The 21,353-nt window shown below is 42.9% G+C and overlaps 2 protein-coding genes and 1 non-coding gene across 6 annotated transcripts; 2 read left to right on the forward strand and 1 right to left on the reverse strand.

Annotated features, from left to right (window-relative positions):
* Window positions 1-4,911: 4,911 nt before the first annotated feature.
* Window positions 4,912-11,547, forward strand: LOC111848855 (nuclear inhibitor of protein phosphatase 1). 3 transcript variants are annotated; one of them, XM_023821190.2, is made up of 7 exons: window positions 4,912-4,949; window positions 5,643-5,703; window positions 6,670-6,823; window positions 6,954-7,171; window positions 8,794-8,938; window positions 9,074-9,138; window positions 9,739-11,547. In XM_023821190.2, the coding sequence occupies exons 1-7, from the start codon at window positions 4,939-4,941 to the stop codon at window positions 10,096-10,098; spliced, it is 1,014 nt and encodes a 337-aa protein (XP_023676958.1). In that variant the 5' UTR covers window positions 4,912-4,938; the 3' UTR covers window positions 10,099-11,547. The 3 variants fall into 3 exon arrangements, with proteins under 3 accessions (XP_023676958.1, XP_023676957.1, XP_023676956.1); XM_023821189.2 differs by having other exon boundaries at window positions 4,917-5,004; XM_023821188.2 differs by having other exon boundaries at window positions 4,931-5,004; window positions 5,607-5,703.
* On the forward strand, window positions 6,388-6,553 carry LOC111848902 (small Cajal body-specific RNA 1). The gene has a single exon (XR_002839415.1).
* Window positions 11,548-12,674: 1,127 nt separating the features above from the next.
* cyp4t8 (cytochrome P450, family 4, subfamily T, polypeptide 8) lies at window positions 12,675-20,454 on the reverse strand. Of its 2 annotated transcripts, none has more exons than XM_072716273.1 (12): window positions 20,089-20,454; window positions 19,468-19,612; window positions 19,337-19,381; window positions 18,156-18,283; window positions 17,570-17,694; window positions 15,591-15,664; window positions 15,336-15,442; window positions 14,834-15,024; window positions 14,407-14,540; window positions 13,753-13,817; window positions 13,353-13,435; window positions 12,675-13,238 (listed from the first exon to the last, which is right to left on the reverse strand). In XM_072716273.1, exons 1-12 carry the CDS (start codon window positions 20,275-20,277, stop codon window positions 13,061-13,063), a joined length of 1,464 nt encoding a protein of 487 aa, XP_072572374.1. In that variant the 5' UTR covers window positions 20,278-20,454; the 3' UTR covers window positions 12,675-13,060. The 2 variants fall into 2 exon arrangements, with proteins under 2 accessions (XP_072572374.1, XP_072572373.1); XM_072716272.1 differs by having other exon boundaries at window positions 15,591-15,745; window positions 20,089-20,444.
* Window positions 20,455-21,353: the final 899 nt, after the last annotated feature.

The raw sequence follows: 21,353 nt of genomic DNA on the forward strand, positions 1-21,353 counted from the left end.
GGTGTGCACATCTCAGCTGACCTCACATGGACCACACACATCTCCCGTCAGGTGGGGAAAACCCAACAGAGGCTTTACTTCCTAAGGAAGTTAGGACACGCTCATCTCCCTCATCACCTGCGGACCAACTTCTACCAGTCCACAATAGAGAGCTTCCTGACCTATTGCCGCATGGTACGGTTCACGAGCTGCAAGGAAGAGAACAGGAAGGACCTGCAATAGGTGGTGAGGGTGGCAGAGCGTGTCTTCAGCATTACACTACCCTCACTCAGAGACACTTACACCGGCCGACTTCAAAAGAAAGCCAGCTGTCTTTTAAAGGATCCTACCCACCCTGGACATCACCTCTACATTACCCTCTGGAAAGGCATACAGAACAATCAGAAACAAAACCAGAAGAGTAAAATACATCTTCTTCCTACAGACATAACCCCTCCTCCCCCTCCCACAGACTGGCATAATGAACCCCAACACCTGGAAGTTCATTAACTCCCTCTCACATTTTTTTTCACTTGCATTTTATATTATTACATACTAGTATTAAGCAGTTCTACTTACTTTAGTACTTACTGTATATACTGTCTCACTTTGTTATATTATTTATGTTAAGTTTACATTTATGCATTTCTTCACACAAGCAGGTAATTGCAGTGAGGGATATGGGAGACATTCTGTGCATATTTATTTAACATGTTTAGTAACAATTGAGTTACCTTAGCAAGCCAGCCACTTGGTGATTATCACTGCTTCTTATATCTCCCGAGTGGTAGCTTGCTGGTTTTCTATTTGACGTACATCATTTGTGTTTTCAATTTTACAAAGAAATTGATTTGTAAGTAAAAATCAAGAAATGTCGCACCTTGCTTTTTGATTGGAGGTTGATTATTTGCTAGCTAGCTGTCTAGCTCCGCGCCAATATAGACAGATTGTAACTTCGCCTTTGTCGTGGTTTTGGACGAGGCAGAAGAGGCCTGCCACCAATTTTCAGGCAACTTAACAATAATTAATAATCTATAGGCTAATAGTAATATTTTCAGGACCGTGCATGTCGTTTGCCACTAAATACAGCCTGTTGTGTATCTGGGCATGAGAAAGATGTTCTGTCTTTGATTACCTATAACACCCTTAATAGTGATTAATAGCAAGACTTGGATATAATTCAGCAGCTGCTTGTAACATTAATGGAAGCATTATCTCCCTTGTGAAAAAATAACTAAAGTAAAGTGTACTAAAGTATTTACTTAAAAAACACACTTAGCACAAAAATTACACTTTCAGCAAAGTCTATTAAGTGTGTTATATCCCTAAAAAATGTACTAAAGTGTATTTTATTACAGACATAGTTTGTACACAGAAGTATAATGTCAGTATATTATATGTGTAAAGAGAATGCATTTTTATTACACTTCTAGTGATCAAAGTACACTGTTAATTAGTACACTATTTTTCACAAGGGCTGTCATGCAGTGGCAAACTAACTAGCACATATTACAAAATGTATGTACAATAAATATTTAGAACATCAGTCGCTTAATGCACTACTTTGTTGTAACGCACTCTAGCCATGGTCTTGTGGATAAATTTGTCTAAACAGATGCACACTATTATCAGTGTCTAACCTAGCAGAACCACAGATGTTCACACGTTGAGCTTTCAGTTTGCTGCTTTCTCACCTCTCGACATTTCCAGGAAGAATTTAATGTGGTTTCCCTTTCATAGCATGCTTGTATACATTCTTGTTTTGCTTGGTATAGTTAAAATCCTTGTCTTATTGCTTTGTCACCCTGAACCATGGTCTTGGATTAGGAAGTACTGATTCTCATGTCCCCCACTTTATACCCAGCATCAGATTGCTTATCTGTATCCTGGAGGTCCTGGTCATTTGAGGCCAAAAGTATGACATCATCCATAAATAGTAAAGATACCATCTCTAACTCCCCATAACAAACTCCCTTACAGCTATAGCAGTGTCTTGATATCTTGTCCAGGGAAATCACAAACAAGAGTGGAAAAAGGATGCATCCTTGCCAGAATTGAAGATCTACTCTAAATGGCTTTGAATCTGTGCCTAGTACACAGACACAAGTCTTACAGTTATATATGTGGCATGCATCCTAGGTTTGACTATCACACAGAATCACATGCATCTCCGAAAAGAACATCTACTGCAGCAGCCTTGGGCCACCACTGCAACTTCAGCTGCAGGGTCAGATCCTTCTGACATCGCAGTGCTTTAAACTGCTGCACACACGCTTCATCACACACATTGCAATGTACACAACTACTGTTTATCCAAAACCATAATCCTTTGGAATTAGAACCTTCCCACCTTTTCCAGATTTTCCCTGTCATTTATTTTATTTATTTTATTTCATTGCTTTTTATTACTTTGTTCCTTTGTTAATTCTGCCTGTTATGATGTGAAGCACTTTGTGTCGTTTGGCTTGAAAAGTGCTATACAAATACAGGTATTATCATTACTGTCCACTACTCTAGTCTAGTCACTTTAACTTGTTGCATTGCATACAGGGTTGCCAACTGTCATACATCTGGCGTGACACTCACGCTCTCAGACTGTCACACAAGAAATATTACAGGAAATTTACATTATTCCATTATAAACCTAAAATTAGCTGAATCAAAAGTATTGGGATAGTTTGCAAACCCTATAGACTATCCATTCGTCTTCTGCAACCACTAATCCTGTTGAGGGTCGCGGGGGGGTCTGGAGCCTATCCTGGAGGTTATGGGTGCAAGGCAGGAAACCGCCCAAGATGGGGCGCCAATCCATCGCAGGGCACACTCACACACCTATAGGCAATTTGATAACACCATTTAGCCTCAGCATGTTTTTAGACTGGAGGAGACCGTAATACCCAGAGGAAACCCCATGACGATTCTGCACTCTTGCACATTATGCACACATACTACTAACTCTATATACATCACACATCGCACAGAGTTGACTTGGCTGCTACTTAATAATTGCACTAATTTATTATATCATATATAGAGTTTATATTCATATAGTTTTATATTTATACTACAATTATTACTATGTACATAGATACACATAGATAATTACATGTTTAATTATCATCATTACTGCTACTGTTAAAATTAATTACCATATAATTATCACATTACCCAATTGCCAATCTAGTGTTTATTACTTTTCTGTACATACCTTTGCTAATTGTTGTATGTTTTTTGTAATGTCTTCTAAAAGCACCACCAAGGCAAATTCTTTGTATGGAAAGCTGCTTGGCTAATAAAAAGGATTCTGATTCTGATTCTGACACGGGGAGAACATGCAAACTCCACGTACATGGAACCATGCTGGAGACTCAAACCCAAGTCCCAGAGGTGTGAGGTCACAGTGCTAACCATAGCTTTTTAATGGACCGATATCATATTGACACCTGAACCAAAATAAATTCTTGTACACCTGGTATTTGGTGAATAATCCATATTCTGCATCAGACTCTGACCCACCTGGTAAGAGAATATATCCAACAGGTTAAAAAGTTACTCACAGTGTTTTTTGTGCTGCTCAACAATATCCCCAGAGCAGTTCAGCACTTCCACACCCCCAGTCGAACAAGATTCTGCAGCCCCCTACCAGGGCTTTGAATGGTTTGCCATAATGTCTTTGGGATCACCAGCATCCCTCCTTAGCTTCTCCAAACCAAACTACTGTACAGTCACTGACTGCCTTCTGGTTGCAGCTCTCATCTGCATAGAGTTGCTTAGAGAAAACCCTCTTGTCTATCAGTACTGTGGTCAGCCCCGACAAAATGTTTACTTAACTATACAAATTAAACAGTTGAGTGTTGAACACCCCGTTCTGTTACATAAGAGTTGTGAATATGGCATAGGATTCGTTGTGGCCACTGCCTTTATAATTAGGAACGGTTTGTATACATCATTGCTGATTGGGTAACACCTGTGACACACCTATCAAACGATAGAAAATGTACCTCAAAGTCTATTGCACAATGTTTCACACTGTTTTGAGGAAACGTCATTCAACCTATAAACTGTAAGAAAATGTTTTCTTCGATTTTGTTCAATTTTCAGATTGCACATGCCAAAGGGACAACTTCAGGTGCATAGCCCACAGTCCGGGATCTATGAGTATCCCTACTTCCAGCGGAGGTCATTCACTGTTGGGAACTACCAAGTGGAAGAGACTCAAGAGATCCAGCTTCAAAGCATGGAGATAAGGCTAACTATATCTAGTCGGTCACTATATCTCCTGCACTAGCCTGATCTCCTTCTCCACTAGACAGGTGATGTTTCATGCCCCATTATCTGTTGCTACAGTCTAATCTGGATCCATCCTGCTCATGTTTGTCAACCAAATGGCACCGAACATGACCCATGACCTCTCATACTACAGGCGGTGAGCCCACAAGATGGCTGATACTGGCAGGGTTATGTGGGTACCCTAGCCACCAGGCACTCACCAGTGAACACCAACCATAGGCCTGGATTCAGGGCTGGGTCCCGTTAACCCTACTCCAGGCAAAGTACTCTGCTTCTCCTTAGTACCTTTCACTGGGGATCTTTGTTGTATAGTTGTTTGTCTGGCCTTTTCCAAAAGACCCGTTTGACAAGGGAGGCCCAGCAGGAGCTCAAGTTCTAGATGACAAAGTTCTGCAGATCGTTAATGCATGCAAATCCCTCAACCTGCAAACCTCAATCATCCTCTGAATGATATATAATCTACAGATCCATTTTCATTGAACTACTTCTGTTTAAACTGTTGATTTGATTAATTATTTAGTTACCTTTCGTCAATGTAATAACGTTTGTAACATGCCACCTATTAATTTACATTCGGGCTTAAAGCTTAAAACTACATTTCCCAAGAGTCAAAGCGCAAGAAGGTGACCGGAAGTTACAGATTTCCCATCATTCCGCGGCAGGAGCGAAATGAGAATGAGGCAAGATGGCGGCGAATTCCATCGCAAACTTACCTCAGTTTGATTGTCCGACATGGTAAAGCTTATGAAAATGCAGATTCTGTCAGGGGAGCGTGTTTTTTTTAAAGCAGAAGCATGTAGCTAAATGCACAGCAGTTGGCCATGTCGTTTAAAAAAGGTCTTATGTTGAATAATAGGTAGCTAGTCTTCCAACGAGCTCTTTACCTAGCTAGGTTAGTCAGCTATTTTAATATAACTAATGGTATTCATTTATATGTGGTCGAGGTTTCATTTTGTGGTTTTGAAAATAATCCTTGTTTTGTATTTTAGTTTTCTTCGTGCAGATTGCTACCAATGAATGTGGGACTTGGCACTCATTGATTAGCAAAGATGAGAAAATGTAGAATAATCTGTTTAATAATCTGATTATAACTTGTGGTTGTTAGATGGCTAGTTGAGTGACTAATTAGTTGTTTAACTTTTTACTGATTGTTTTTAGAAGCTATTTGTCTCTAAATTCAGTGATTCTTAAATCAGTTTCCCGGCTCCAATGGCTGCAAATCGTATTAATTACGATTTACAAGATTTATGCAAAATGCATATGTGGTGATTCTTATGTTTTTGTCGTCCAGTCGATTTACCGGCGTCTTTTGTGCTTTCCTATTTTGAGTGATGTAGGGCTTATTGGGGTGTGGTGGATGGTTTTGTTTCCAGGGCTGGAAAACCTCCCCCAGGGCTCCATTTGGACGTGGTGAAAGGGGACAAGCTGGTGGAGGTAAGGATTATGCGGAATAGCAAATGTCTAGCTGATCTATCGTATTTGGCTTATTACAAGAACAGATTCTTGTTCACGATCCTTTTAGCAAATGATGCTCCTTCCAGTATTGTAGTTTGGGGGGCAGGGTCGGGGCCATTCCAAGGCCCCTTGAGTGACAGGGACCCTAAACATTTTTGGGATGCAGTTGGACCTGTATGGGGACCTGACCTGCTTTTCCACCAAATTAGCAGTGTGTACAGGCCACTTTCCAATAACTAATGGACAGTAATTGAAAATAGTTTCCAGTGGAACACATGGAGAAGACATAACTGATTCTGATAAAGCAGTAGTTCTCAGTCCTGTTCCTGGGACCCCGCCAGAATGCTCTCTTTCCAAACCACACTCCTTTCAAACTGCCATGTTCATCATTAACCAATTAAGGACTATATGAGCCTGATTAAGGTAGGGTTGGAATGAAAACATTCTGGCGGGCGGGGGGCTAGGAACAGAACTGAGAACCTCTGTGATAAAGATGACCGTTCTGTACACTTTTTAAGAAAATTGGTTTTCCCTCCCATTTGCTTCATTAGTATGTGCAATGAGAAATGTAGACTGGATTCATACTGGTCTTTCATGTGTAAATGGCTTGCATCTCACTTGCTGTTAGTCTGTTCTCTGGCAGCTTGTGTTGCCTGGATTCCAGCGCACCAGATACTAACCTGGCTGTCCTCGGCCCAGTGCCAGGCGTGCACTGTGGGCTGAAACCTTGTGGCTCCCAGGTCCACAGAGGTGCCAAACTAAAATCAGTCCCGAGATTTAAGCTCAGAGTGCCAAGACACACTCTGTGTTATAACTCAGGGGCACAGTGTAGTGTTTTCTCTGTACCAAGCATTTGGGTTCCTCAGTGAATAGGAGGAAATCCTGAACACAGTGTTACTTGGATTTGTAAAATGATGTGCTGTGCCCTGCTCTGCGTTTTTGTAGAAGCTGATCATTGACGAAAAGAAGTACTACCTGTTTGGGCGTAACCCGGACATCTGCGACTTCACCATCGACCACCAGTCCTGCTCGCGCGTCCATGCCGCCCTGGTGTACCACAAGCACCTCAAGAGAGTCTTCCTTATTGACCTCAACAGCAGTGAGTGCACCAAGGCATTTCTCAGACCAGTGCTTGGCAAATCACCATCACAGCTTGTTGAGTTCCTGCATGTGGGAATTAAAAGTTGCCCCTCCCCCCCCCCCACATTCTCTCCCCCTGTGCACCCCAGCCCATGGCACATTTCTGGGGCACATCCGTCTGGAGCCTCACAAGCCGCAGCAGGTCCCCATCGACTCTACGGTGTCATTCGGTGCATCTACGCGGGTTTACACCATCCGGGAGAAACCACAGACGCAGCCTGGCTCAGGCACCGGGGACAGTAAGACCGGGGAGGATGAGGATCTCAAAGGGCTCCTCGGACTGCCAGAGGAGGAGACGGAGCTGGAGGTGTGTCCACCCCATCCCTAATCCTTTTTCTGCAACCTCTACTACCTCTTCCTGATAATCTCAGTTCTGCCTATACTGCTGTCTGCTTGCTCATAAGTGCAACCTTTGGCTACTTACACTGCCTGACCTTCCTGCCGACTCATTATGATGTTAACAGGAAGCATCCTGATGCATTAAGCTTCATGAACCATTTTCTATATTTTTGGACCCCATTAGATGGTGCTCTTGGTTTCCTTCTTTCGAGAGGGTCCTCGCTGCAGCCTGTGGAAAGGGGTGGAGTGAGATGTGGGCGGAGCGATGTTACCATATAAGGATACAAGATGTAAAAATGGCGGGATCTTAGTTTTTGTTAGTCTAAGTAACAGAATGTCGACAAACACTGTGCATGCCTTTAAGGCTTTTTAAGCAGAACACATCGGTAAAGAAACACATTAACGTTCGGTTTCGTAATTCACTGACACTAGATTAGGAAATATATACATTAACGTTACTACTTTACCTACTCTACCCCTGATCCACCTGCGGTACTGTTAACGTTATTGCACCAATATATGGTAACTGAGTGACATCTCGCTCCGCCCACGCCTCTCCTCTCCCCATCCCACAGGCTGCAGAAAGGTGTACATCTAGTGGTGTCTGAAAATACAGCAAATGGTTCAATTGGCCATCACTACTAGACAGTGGATAGGCAGAAAGTAATCATGTGGTACAGCCTCCCTGAATGCAAATATTAATATTGGGGCTTGAATATTGGCTGTTCCCCAGTAGTTTACGAAATGCTTCCTGATCTGAATTTGCTTGCAAGATAAAGGTTTATGTGGAAGTATTTTACTTCACTATAGTAGCTATATGTGCCTGTTTAATAAGGAAGTTCAGAAGTATGATCCAAGGCTTTAACATCCCATGGATTCCTATGCGGTATGGTAAAGTATGGAATTTCATTTTGAGGTTTTCCAAGTCTGGATAAGCATGGAGAAGGTATAGAAATATTTTGGTGTTTCCAGACTATTTCAGCAATTTAGCCTACTATGTATTAAAAAAATCTATTAATGTTTTGATGGAAATCGCCAATGTGTACTTGTCAGCACCAGAATGTGCACACTGAAGAGCGATGTCCCAAACCAAGCAGTGGGGGTTTGTCTGTGGAATATGCACTCGATTAATCTCCAGGAAGAAATATTGATGTAACACTGTTTCACCTGCTTGTCTTGCCAGTCCCAGTGTTTTAACTGGTTAGCTAAATGTCCCAAATGTCAACGTAAGGTAAAATACAAAGTATGTGTCAAGTTTTTGACATTTTGAACATGGGTCGGTTGTTATCCGCATGTCGGGCACAAGCATTGCAGTCTCGGTGCAGCCAGTGATGGATCCTGGCAAGGCCAAGATGGGCAAGTGGCGAGGGTGGCACTTTCAAGGGGGGGTGCACCAATTATCTACTCACTGTTGTCAACCCCGATCCCCATGATAACTGTTTCTGTTGCCACGTTACCCCCTCCACTACAGTTTGGAATTTTAAAATAGTCTGTAGCAACCCAGACATCGAGACAGTTCTTTGAATTTGTTTTTCTCTGTGAGCCTGTGAATCTCATTGGGTGTCTCTGCCTCTTAACTACCAATGACAGAACCTGACTGAATTCAACACAGCCCACAACAAGCGCATCTCCACCCTGACCATCGAGGAGGGAAACTTGGACATCCAGAGGCCCAAGCGTAAGAGGAGAAGCTCCCGGGTCTCATTCAGCGAGGAGGATGAGGTTATTAACCCAGGTAAGCAGACACATGCTGATTGGTCCACTGTGGTGTCCGATCAAATGCTTTATTTAATACAATCTATGATTGATGCTGTGAAGCTGTTCCTGGGCTAGGTGCATGATGGTTTTGGTGTCATTTCCGTTGATGCAGAGGATGTGGACCCCACTGTGGGACGCTTCCGGAACATGGTTCAGACGGCGGTGGTTCCAATCAAGGTGATCTTCTCATTGTGGACATGAGATACTGGTTTCAATGAATTACACATTTAGGTTAAAAGTGAGTGCACACATGTATATATAGTAGGGCTGAACAATATTGGGGGAAAAAATCTCATTGCGATATTTATAAAATAAAAGGTTTGAAAAATTACCTAAAATAAACTTTAGCCAGATAGAACATATACCAACAAAATCTGACAAAGAAGCTAGTAGTATTGCTGTTAGTTCTGTCAACAGGCGCAAAGCAGTGCCTAGAAATTGCTTGCTTTATCTCGATGACATGACTCGGAATAAAAAAGCTAGCTGACTGCCGCTGACCTGACAGCTGCATGTGTATACTATGCAATGTCGGTATTACAATCGCACATGCGCTCTTTATTCCGTTTTGTGAATAAACTCATGCTGGTTGGCCAAACCGAAACATCGACTTGAGTCGATAGCTGATATATAACCAAACTTCTTTAGCTGGCTGATAAATAGCTTCATTTCCATGGTGGACTTGTTTGATGCCTGGATGTTGTTCATGGCAAGAACGAAACTGTACGTCTTATTGTTATGTGACTCCTCATTCCACCCCTTTTGGCTTTTTCTTTACAGAAGAAGAAGCAGGATGGTCACATGGGCCTTGGTGTGGAGGACGGGACCTCTCGCCGCGTGCACACCTTCCCCTTCAGCGGCAGCCTGTACGGGGACCTGCCGCCCGCCAGCCACGAGGCGAACGTCCACCCGGCAGGGGCCCCGTGCGGCGCCGCCATCATGGGAGGGCTGCCGCTGCCCTTCCCCAACCCAGCTCCCGAGGTTGACCTGTCCCCCACCACTGCACAGCCACCTGTCACCCTCACCATCAGGCCTGCCCCCGGCCCTTATGCCCCCGAGGCTGTCAATGAGCCCCGCAAGAAGAAGTATGCCAAGGAGGCGTGGCCTGGGAAGAAGCCCACCCCTTCCTTGCTTATATAGCCCCGCCTTGGACCATTTGGTACTGGGACTGATATCCGTACTGTGCTGGGGTTGAATGGACAGAGGCCTCGTGGCAAAGCAGTCACCACTGGCTGGGACATTTCCTTGTCATCTCCATATTCCCTGCCCCCTGCTTTGTTTTTTTCTTACTTTTTTTTTTTTTTTTTAACATTTAAAGAGTCAGGACCATCAGCATTCTGCTCTGCCCCATCCTCTCTGGTCATGTGATGCGTTACTGGCGAATCAGATGGTAACATGTTGACTCTGCGTGTTCAGGGTGTCCCAGTGTGCTCAGGAGTCATGACTCTCGGGCTCCTAAATGGCACCGACCTTAGAGCGTGCAGCTGGCTCTACTTTGGCGAGTCTGTCATCGCTGTTACTCTACAATTGATACAAAAAAGTGAGTCCTTACAGGACCTCTATGGAAAAAAAATAGGCCGGCTCAGCTATCTGTATCTCACATGCTGCGGGAACCTCCCGGGGGGGCAGGGGGCGGAAAAGTGAATGAAGGGGGACAGCAGTCACAGCTGATGGCCTGGGAGGGACCAGGTGACACGGATGCCATGCAGCTATGTGGATATGTGTCCGTGTGCTGGCTTATGTACCAGGTGGCTGCCAGGGCTGGGTTTAAACTAGTAGCATAGAGCCTCGAACCCAACACCTCTGCACTGTGCTTGGCTCTGAGTCGCTGCCATTTTTTCATTCATGGTGTTATGATCTGTGCGGTTTTAGAACACAACTTCAGACAGGCCCCTACCAGTAAACTCTATGGTTAATTATTAGCAGCGATTTGCTCTTGCTGATTCCTTACTGCTTTGCCTGTAAGGGAGCTTGGTAATCCTGGACGAGGGTGCACTGCACATTGCCCACCTGTCAGTGAATGCTGCCTTTTCATTGGCTGAAAACAGTGATTGGCAGCTCATGGTAACGCCTCCCACTGTGGATTTTTGACCCTTTTATTATTTGACTAGCTAGCATGGTGAATATCCTGAGTTGCAGTGGCACCAATCCACTAGTGGGCTACATACACTTCAGCTCCCCAGGGATGACCGTTGACAGCTGTTGGATGATACTGTCTTCCTGTAGGGGGCAAGTTTGTGTCTCACTGCTACACGCTAACGTGAGCCTGCACCTGTCAGCCTGTCCCAAAGCTGTAGCCCTGTGGCTCTCCATAAACCCCAGCCAATGCAGAGAATTTCCTAAGCTCAGCCGTCTAGGAAACCAAGGTTTGTTTAGTTTGGTGTCTGAGGGTTTCCAGAGGGAACTCCTACTTTTATGACTTTTATTTGTAGTATTTTTTTTCCTCCAACTGTGAATACATTTCTCTCTGCTTTGTACAGTTCTGTAAATTTGTTAGAGGAATCTTTTAACAGTTCAAACTTTGGAGCCTGTGAGCTGCCCTCCTCTCTACATTAAACGCCGGCCAGTTTTTTTTCTATGTCTCCCTTACCATGTGAAAGCATCTTTCTGGAAGCTCAGTTCGGCAAGTTAATTTGCATATTCCTGGAAGCCTCAGTTGCGCTGGGTAGTCTGCCCCGCTTTGAGGTGGTCTGTGATCGCTGTGCATGACAGCCGGTGACCTTGCAGCCGTCTTCTGCTCACACCTGCTCCGGCCCACGGTCTCCAAGCTGCATGATGATCGGCTCTGTTCCTCAGTGGCTGCACATTTCCGGCTCGGTCCTTTTTTCTGCCCGTAGTCAGACAAATGTAGCGTTTCACACACATTCTAAATTTAAAGATGTTGGAAAACACCGTTTTATGAAACAGGCGCTTGTTTTAATCTGTAGTTGATTCTTAGTATGTTGCATGGCTGCTGTTCCAGAAAAAAAATTACTTCTGCTTACTGAGAATGGAAAATAGTTTGAAAAGAAATGAGAATGAATCAGGCCTTAGGAGATTATGGTCTCCTGTGGTTGGGTTGCACCACGCGTCAACATGATAAGAACAGTTGATGATCTTTACTGAGCTGAACCCTTAATGGGAAGTGCAAAGTCCAGCCATTGCCATTCAGTGTTGGTGACCCTGTTCTTATAAAAAATAATCCAACTCCCCCATCCTAATGATATTATTCCTGTAGGGATTTTTCCAACCTGGCCTCTTGAATGAATGTAATATATTATTGAACAAGCGTGAATTTTACCCTTAAAAGCTTAAATAGAAATGAGGAAACTTAAGTTGTAGCCTGAGTAAAAACAGAACTGGTCTTCCCAGAAATGTGACACTGGCTTTCTCATTGCACCTTGGACACTATCACTGCACTGACAGCGACGTCTCCAGCAGCTAACGGTTAGAGAAGAGCAGTGTTTAAAGACTGGACAAACACAGTGACAACGGCATGTAGAAGACCCGATGACGGACTAACTGAAAGTTGGCGGGGTGTACTCAAGGTGCGATCAGCGGCTCTTGACTGACCGACTGTAGCTGAATCAGTCTGGAGCAGGGCTAGTGTCTTCCTGTCTCAACAGAAGCTCAATAAAATAATTAAAACGCAGAACCCCAGTATTCATGTACCCTCCGGCACATTAACATGTAGAATACCTAACTTGTTTTCCGAAAGAAGTTCTGTAGAGTATCACTGTAGAAGCATCACATTGGAAGTGTGATTTATTTTTAGTTTTAGTATGTTTAACCTTTAGCCTGATGTCATAGTTGAAGGTGTCCTCGAGCAGTCCTTAGCCACATTTAATCAGCGTCCTTGATCATGTACGAATTTAGGGGGGAGGGTCTGGCAAACTGTTGGCTTGGTAACACAATAGCTTATTTTCCAGGATGATTTGACAAGAGTGCATCTCTTCAATTTGCTATGGAAAAAATCCGGATTAAGATTGAAATCTTCCTGATTTCAGTATAACCACTAACACCACGACATCGACACTAATACTGTCTGGAATAATTAACGTAATTGTAAAAGGCACCATGTCGAGCGGGAATGTCTGTCTTTATAGGGTGCAGGGGCAGGGACTCAGGGGTCGGGCGTCACACGCTTGATCTTTAGTTGGATGCCGTTGAGGGAGCGGAGCACCAACCACGGGATCATCTTAGGAACAAAGCTGGGGTCCCTCTCCAGTCTGTACCGTTTCAGAGTCAGGGCAACAGCCACCTTCATCTCGTTCATGGCAAAGTTCTGCCCAATGCAGTTCCTGTGGAAAGTAGGAGTTAGAGAGACAAATGAAAACAGATGACTCACAAGGTGCTAAGCCCGAGTGCATTGTCTTCCTGGGAGCCAGCTCACATGAGGGAGGGTGGGTACTAACCTCGGGCCCGCAGAGAAGGGCACGAAGGCGTGGGGAGAGCGCTTGGCGCAGTTTTCCGGGAGGAATCTCAGGGGGTTGAACTCCTGCAGAGATAGAGGGTCTCATCTTAAAGGCATAAGAGCTGCTTGTTCACATGAGTGTTCCCATTTCAATAGTACTTTTTATATTCTTAGATGACACTTATTGGAAAGGAGTACTTTAAGGCTGAGTGCATGTCCGCTACATTACACACCGGCCCTTAATGAGTATTAATGAGTATCATGCTAATGTGAAACAGGTAACCGTTGATTCTTGGGGAAGGCTGCAATGCAACTCTTACGCACAAGCATAGTCTGTAATGTGTCACTGCATCTTGAGTTTGTGTGAGGTTATAGTACTGCTGCACACTCGTGATACCTACGTGGGGGTTTTCCCAAACCATGTGGTTCCGGTGAAGGCCGAAAACACTGATTCCGACGAGGAAACCTGCCAGTGCATGCGAGAGGGTTGGGTGTCAAAAACAGGTACAGATGCGCTTCCTACTCATCGGCATAAGATGTTTTCCTTTCAGTGCATGAGTTTACAGGTGGTCTGGTTATTTTTGGTGCTGATCCAGTGAGTACCATGACTTCGGCCCTATTTTCCAAGCTGGACTATGATGCCATTCATAGAATACTTTATCCCTCCTAGGATAGCAACTGCTTGAATGATTCACTCCCCTTACATTTCTCCATTTTTCTTTTCTGTGCAGATGACATGAGTTCCCTTTTTAAAAAAAAAAAAAATATATATATATATATATATATATATATATATATATATATATATATATATATATATATATATATATATATATATATATATATATATATATTCTCATTCTGTGGTGCGATACTAAAAGAAGTTAATGTATAACTTGCTGCCTCTGACAGAGGTCAGGGATTGTCTGTGACAGTGGTCCACTGAACTTCTGTTTTCTCTGGTGTGAATTATCCATGATTTGTTTTCATCTAAATGCATACAAGTATGAACTGAAATGTAACAATGAAATAGCTAAGTTTAGCTATGACCATGCCTTCTGGTAACGTCCGCCCGTCGAAGAAAGTCATGGGCTTCGTCAGCTTCCGCGATGTCCCAGGGACCGGCGGATAGAGCCGGAGACACTCCTTTATACACATGGTGGTGTATGGGATTTTGCTCAGATCATCCCTAATTTAAAAAACACAGTCAATGTTTGCATCTTTTGAAAAATGATCAGAAAAAACATGCAAATCCCTTGATACATGAAAGGGCTGCAAGACACTTGCATTTTACTCAAACAAACTATTTTTTATAGAAAAAATACTGATACAAATGAGTTTATTGTATTCCTACACTGAAATAAAATGAGAATTAAAGGATATCAGTGAAATATTTTGGGTTCAGGGTCGCCTACCCCCGTTCTACGATATTAAAAGCTGAAGAATATTATGGATGCGATTTTGGTCATCAGGAAATCCTACCATTCCATGGTGTCCTTCTCTTTAAAGACGTCCATGACCTCAGCCCGACACTTTTCCTGGTGCTCGGGGTGGCCGGCCAGGGCATAGAATATCCAGGAGATCCCGCTGGCTGTCGTGTCGTGTCCCTCGAACATGAACGTGTCCACCTCGGCGCGGATGTCTTCGTCTGACAGCCCCTGCTGGTCCTCGTCCTGCAAGAGATGGCTATGCTGTAGAAGCAGTACTGGCATCTTAACAATTTTACATCTAGAACAGCCAGGCTGTTTTTCCCCCACATATTAAATACTAGTTGTTTATGATTAATTCTTTAATTTGTTACATAGGGAAAAAATGGTCAGTGAACTGGTTGGTAAACTGGTACTTGTGATCATCATAAAAGAAGAATTCCTGACATCTTGCTGTGTATGTTTTTGTAGTTTCTCTCCAAAATAAACAGCAACATCATTGTTTATATAACCTACAGTAAATCTACAGCTGGAATCAGGCGACATTGGAAACGTACTTTTGCACACAGCAAGATATCAAGAAAGTCCAGGTTTCTCTTCTTCTGTTCTGCTCCAAGTTCCCTTTCATTCTTCAGAGCCTCCTTCCTTTGTTTAATAACCTCCTCTGAAGTGAAAACAACAAGGAAACCACTCACATGTCACGTGTTTATCTTTAAAACCCAGGGCTCCTTACCCTTGACTTGAAATTGACAGTCTACAAGGTCACACGTTAGTAGGCTTACAGTTTTATGGAGCATTTACCTGCTACTGACCTGTGTGCTCATGTGCTATCTTGCAGGCCTTCCGGAATCTGTAACCATGTGGGCTGAGGTAGAAGATTATGTCACTGTGGTAAGGAAAGGTGCGAAACCGGAGGTTTATAAGGTAACTCAGCTCGTAGACGGCCTGAATGTAGGAGTTGGTGCCACTAGAGGGGAAGGAAAAGGAAAAAAGTGCCATAAAACAGTAAATCAAGCTAGAGATCCAGTTAGCATTCTGATGGTTCTATCCATCTATGAAGGCACACATCAGCTGAGGCATCGTAATGAGTTGGTACTAAACCTTCTAGGCTGTACAGTGCCTGACAAAAGTCTTGTCACTTAACCAAGTTGTAGGAACAACAAATAATAACTTGACCTGTAGTTAATCAGTTGGTATCAGAAATGGCTTATAAGAAAGGCAAAGCCCTCTAGATTATGCTTATTATACCAAAATAAAGTTTTTCATCATTCATTGAGTTTTGTCATGTAATTAGGACAGAAAGGTCAACTTTTGCCTGGACAAAAATAATGTATTGCCATACGTCTTGGCAATGACTGAAATAACTTGTTGATGAAGTCATCTGGAATGGCAAAGAAAGCAGTCTTGCAGGACTCCCAGAGTTGGTCTAGATTCTTTGGTTTCATCTTCCAAGCCTCCTCCTTCATCCTACCCCAGACATGCTCAATAATGTTCATGTCTGGTGACTGGGCTGGCCAATCCTGGAGCACCTTGATCCTCGTCAGTTTCAGGAACTTCAATGTGGAGGCTGAAGAATGACAAGGAGCGCCATCCTGCTGTAGAATTTGCCCCCTCTTATGGTTTGGAATGTAATGGGCAGCAAGAATGTCTTGATACTTCAGGCTGTTGATGTTGCCATCCACTCTACAGATCTCTCGAACACCCCCATACTGGATGTAACCCCAAACCATGATTTTTCCTCCACCAAACTTGACTGTTTTCTGGGTGAATCTTGGGTCCATGCGGGTTCCAACAGGTTTCCTGCAGTATTTGCAGCATTTGGTATGCAGTTCAATGGATGATTCTTCAGAAAAATCAACCTTCTGCCACTTTGCCACTGTCCATCCTTGCTGCAAGCTGTGGGCCTTGGCAAATTCAACACGCTTTTTTTGTTGTGTTCTCATTAATGCTGGTTTCTGTGCACTAATTCGGCCATGGAGACCACTGCGTGCGAGAATTAGAGAAACTGTTCTTGTAGACACAGCGGTTTCTGGTGACCAGTTCTGATGTCGCTCTGCTGCAGTTGAAAAAGGGTTGGCCCTGGACTTTCAAAGCAACAAATGGTCCTCTCGAAGAGTTGTCTTACGTGGTCTGCCTGACCTGGGCTTGTCATGAACATCACCAGTTTCTTCATATCTTTTTTTAATCCTCTCCACTTGATGTTTGGATACATTAATGACATCTGACACCTCAGCAGACTTGGTCTGTGGTTGAATCTTTGGCATGTTGACAGAAGTCAGGTTGCACTTCAAGTGAAGGTCTGGTGTTCTTGGGGTTCTTTTTATACACACCTGGGATTATGTTAATTACAATATTTGTCACAGGTGAACCTCTAATCTGTGATTGGTTGAATCATTAAAAGACATGACAAGACTTTTGTCCTTGCAAAAACAGGTGTTATGGACTTTAACAAGCTGTGAACATCAGGACACCTTTTGACTGTTTCATTTTGTACCCAGTTATTAATGTGAAAGTCCTTGGCATTAAATTGATCCATTTATTATAACAATTGATTGATTAGAAATAAAGTTATATGCCTTTTTAAGTTACTATGTCCTTATGTGACAAGACTTTTGTCAATGACTGTATATTTTACATCGGACTTGAGTGTGATCTGGTTTCCATGGAAACCACCTTTGGTTTCCTGATGTTGACCTCTTTGTTGACATGGTGCACTGCACTGGCAGGTGGTGTTATAAAGAGGGATTGAACTTTGGAAGCAAACAAAGAAAATGAACTTGTGCCGACTTACCTTTCGGTCTGACAATTGCTTCTGCAGCTGAACGCGCACTGCATTATGCTGTCCAGTGTCATCAAACTCACGTGATTGAAAAGCTCGAATGGCTCATCCTGGTCGGCGTAAACCTCCCATTTGTCCTGAAGAAGAAAGTGACCCAGCTCAACTGTAACACCAGCGAGATGTGAGATGGGATGTGAATTGTACGGCTCTTGCAGAAAAAGATTCAAAAGGAAAAGGGAAAATTCAACTCTATAGCCCTAGATATGCTTTTAGTGATCTGAAGCTTTGTTTTAATTCCAGATGCTCTTGTTTCTTTGATCAGTGAGTATAACAGTTCAGGGCAATACATGAGCATTTATAAATGCTGAGGACTGCAGACTTATTTTGTGGTTATACATGACATACCCATAAGTACTAGAAAGTATAAATATAGTTATGTAAATATTGTATGCAAAATAATCATTAATATGGCTTGCTATAAAGTCCTTATGTGGCACCCACTTTACAAAATTACTACAGTACAATAAAGATGGCCGACATTTTACAAGCCTTTCAGAATCTGAGGAAATGGGACGCAATTTCTGGCGCATGGACACACCAGCATGGCTCTTGCAGATTCAGCCATGAGTGTAACATAATGCTTCAGGATGTCATAATGGAAGCCAGGGGTGAGCAGTCTTCTGTGGCGGAACCATTTCTGACCTTGTGACACAAGCAGACCATTCCCTGCAAAGCAGATGGAGGACGGGTGAGTCGGTGTCATGTCCGATTTAAGCATGGTACCCTGTACTACTGCCCTGAGCAGTTATTACCTGCCTGAGATCAAGCACTATGCAGCCATGAATGCATGCATGATGAATTCGTTTTAAATCTTCCGAAGTTCTCCTACACCTCACCATTGTTACGGTCCCCTTGCACTGGCTTCCTGTAGCTGCCCGCATCAGATTGAGAACACTGATGCTCGCCTACAAAGCCAAAAACGGACCAACACCCACCCTACTACCTAAAGGAACTTCTCACCCCGCCACTACACCACACTCTCTCCGATCCTCCCCCACCAGTCAACTGGTCCCATCATCTCTCATCCTGCAAAGAAGACATGCATCTACTCTTCTCTGTTTTGGCACCTATGTGTTGAATGAACTTCCCTTAGATGTCCAAACAGCTGAGTCATTGGGTGCCTTCAAATGACGACTAAAAACCTGCCTCTTTCAAAAGTACTTGGATTACAGGATTATACTCATTAAAAAATGTATTACTTGCCAGCAGAGCTTCTTAGAGTGATAGTATTCTTAACCAGGTTCTTTTGAACCAGTATCAGAATGTAGTCACTGTAGTGCTTCTAAGCACTTCTGTAAGTCGCTCTGGCTAAGGGTGTCTGCCAAATGTTGTAAATGTATGTACAATAGGGGTTCTTTTGATGGCCGGGGGCTGGTTTATGTCAATCAAATATATTACAGACTGCTAATATGGCTGCGGGGGTTGGAGGTGCCACCAGATCAACATGTCAAGGGCATACCTGCAATTCCACTGAACTGCAGTACTAGTTGCTAGTCTACCACCCCAGCCTGTTGACTTGGTGAAACTCAAAACAACAGCAAATGGCTCTGAAATGTATACAGTCAGCTGTTTTTGTCATTGTCCTCATTAGCGGGAGACAATGAACTATAGGTTCGCCTAATTAAAGTACTTTTAAAAATGTATTAAGGTATTGTAATGTATTGCACAATTACGTGCATAATTAGATATTTTACTGCAAATTAAATGAGCGTATCATACCTATCCATGGAATAAGGAATTTGTATACCATGTCGTCTTTCGGCTCTGGGGATAGAAAGAAATGACACTTTAATAAATATCTTCTTGTCGAAATGGAAGCGTGTTGTACTTCATATGAATAGAAGCCACACCTGTGGATGCCAGGATGGTCTTCACGTATTCCGGGTGGTGGATATTCAGAAAGGCTAGGAAAGGCCCGAACCACAAGGGAAAAGCCAGAGGATACTTCTCTCCCCATTTTATATTCTTGAATAAATCTGTCCCGTCCTGGGGAAACTGCCCGATGAGACACAGCAGTAGAATAATTCCGGTAAGTTAAGTTGATCTTGCATTACTATTTTACAATTCAAAATACAATAAGGTAATAAAACGCTATACAGGGCCTACAAAAACAGCATTATAATTAAAGTGATCTGTATCAAAGATGCACCAAATCGTCACACTGAATATAAGTATATAAACATTTTCATCGGAATTACATAACACGAATGATTTATAGTGAGTCCAACTGCGATCACATTGCCTATGAATGTATCATTTATGGTTGACAATCATGCAACACGACAACAAACCCATTAACTCTGTCGCATCAGGTACGGATGATGTTTTTGAGATCACCTTTCCTCTGCCAACATACACTTAATATGGTTCGATAAACCATGAGAATAAAATATGATAGATAATCTGCTCTCCTATGCGTGGCGCAGATTGAGTATGCAACGGGTTACCGGAGCGTAATATGATATATGTACCTCATGGACGTGGCCGTAAAGCCAGTGTTTAGGTGGTCCCGGGAAAGGCTGAAGCACCCGCACGAATTCTCTTCTCTTCACTAGCAGCTTTGCCAGCTTGAACGCGATGGCAACTAAGCAAAAGACGCACGCCAGGTGCCAGACGCGCCTTGGCCAGAAGGGAAGCACGGCCGTGTCAAGCATCTCCATGGCCTGTGGAAATCACCGAAAACAAGAAAAACCTGCTAATCTGTGTATGTACGGCAACGCAGCAGCTCATTTGGAGCCGGTCAAAGTACCTCATCCCTCAGAACCTGGACAGAGTACAAGCGTAACACTGCGACGGGGGTGGAGCTTCAGGAAAAAATATTGGGAATCGTAAGCAGCCGATCATGCTGAGGTTCCTAGCCAAAAAACAAACTGTTCAAATTAAAATTCAAATTTTTATTGGCCACATACACAATCATACATAGTACGACATGAATTGAAGTGTATTTGCAGTGCCCGACCTATTACGAATTACATACAATACAAGAAATAGTAATAATAACAAAAAAATAATGAAATAAAATAGAAGTAAAGAATGAAATGTAGTAAGATAAAATGTAAAGATATAAAATATAAACTGTAATAATAATAGAATATAAATATAAAATATAGAATATAAAGAGAGTTAAGAATAAAAAATAGAAATAGAAAATAAAATATGTACAAATAGAATAAAATGTGCAATGTGCAATTAGCAGCAACAATGTCCGATTATTATTATCAGTGTAAAGTGCAGTGTAGTGCAGTACGGTGTGTGTGTGTGTGTGTGGAGAAAGGGGGGGGGGCAGTGATCTTAAAAAGGTACATAAGACAAATAAGGCAAGGGACGCCGTTCACAGCACTGTAAGGCAACTACGAGGCGGGACGTTGTTAGCACATCTGTGTTTAAATGCCAGATTCTGCTGGGATATGCTCGCGGGAATCGCCAGGGTTCCTTTTTGAAATAATAGTCTCTGTCTGGACAAAAATTAGAAATGCATTAAACAAGAAGAGGACAATAAAATAATAAAAATAAGACTTTTCGAATAGCCAAAAAATGATAAAACAGTACATATATCTTATATTGCATACCTTGTCATTCACGTAAAGCAATACGACAGTATTTTATTTAGAACGACGCATTTTGTAAATATGGTAAAGTCCAGCATAATAGATATTGACACCTTGACCTTCGTGTGACACATAAGTTGAATGCTTTTTGGTTCCGGGACATGTGACGCTGTTATTCCTCTCAACTT

The sequence above is a fragment of the Paramormyrops kingsleyae genome, chromosome 9, assembly GCF_048594095.1.
Source record: "Paramormyrops kingsleyae isolate MSU_618 chromosome 9, PKINGS_0.4, whole genome shotgun sequence".
Classification (NCBI taxonomy): domain Eukaryota; kingdom Metazoa; phylum Chordata; class Actinopteri; order Osteoglossiformes; family Mormyridae; genus Paramormyrops; species Paramormyrops kingsleyae.

Bases quoted from the DNA above. Each gene is read 5' to 3' on its own strand.
- LOC111848855 (XM_023821188.2), top strand. From the start codon at position 4,955: ATGGCGGCGAATTCCATCGCAAACTTACCTCAGTTTGATTGTCCGACA. The intron at 5,704-6,669 runs GTAAGGATTATG...GCGTTTTTGTAG, and splicing joins AAGGGGACAAGCTGGTGGAG to AAGCTGATCATTGACGAAAA. The intron at 9,139-9,738 runs GTGATCTTCTCA...TTTTCTTTACAG, and splicing joins CGGCGGTGGTTCCAATCAAG to AAGAAGAAGCAGGATGGTCA.
- cyp4t8 (XM_072716272.1), bottom strand. From the start codon at position 20,277: ATGGAGATGCTTGACACGGCCGTGCTTCCCTTCTGGCCAAGGCGCGTC. The intron at 18,284-19,336 runs GTATGATACGCT...TCTGCTTTGCAG, and splicing joins ATTCCTTATTCCATGGATAG to GGAATGGTCTGCTTGTGTCA. The intron at 13,436-13,752 runs GTAGGTATCACG...CTATCTCTGCAG, and splicing joins TGGTTTGGGAAAACCCCCAC to GAGTTCAACCCCCTGAGATT.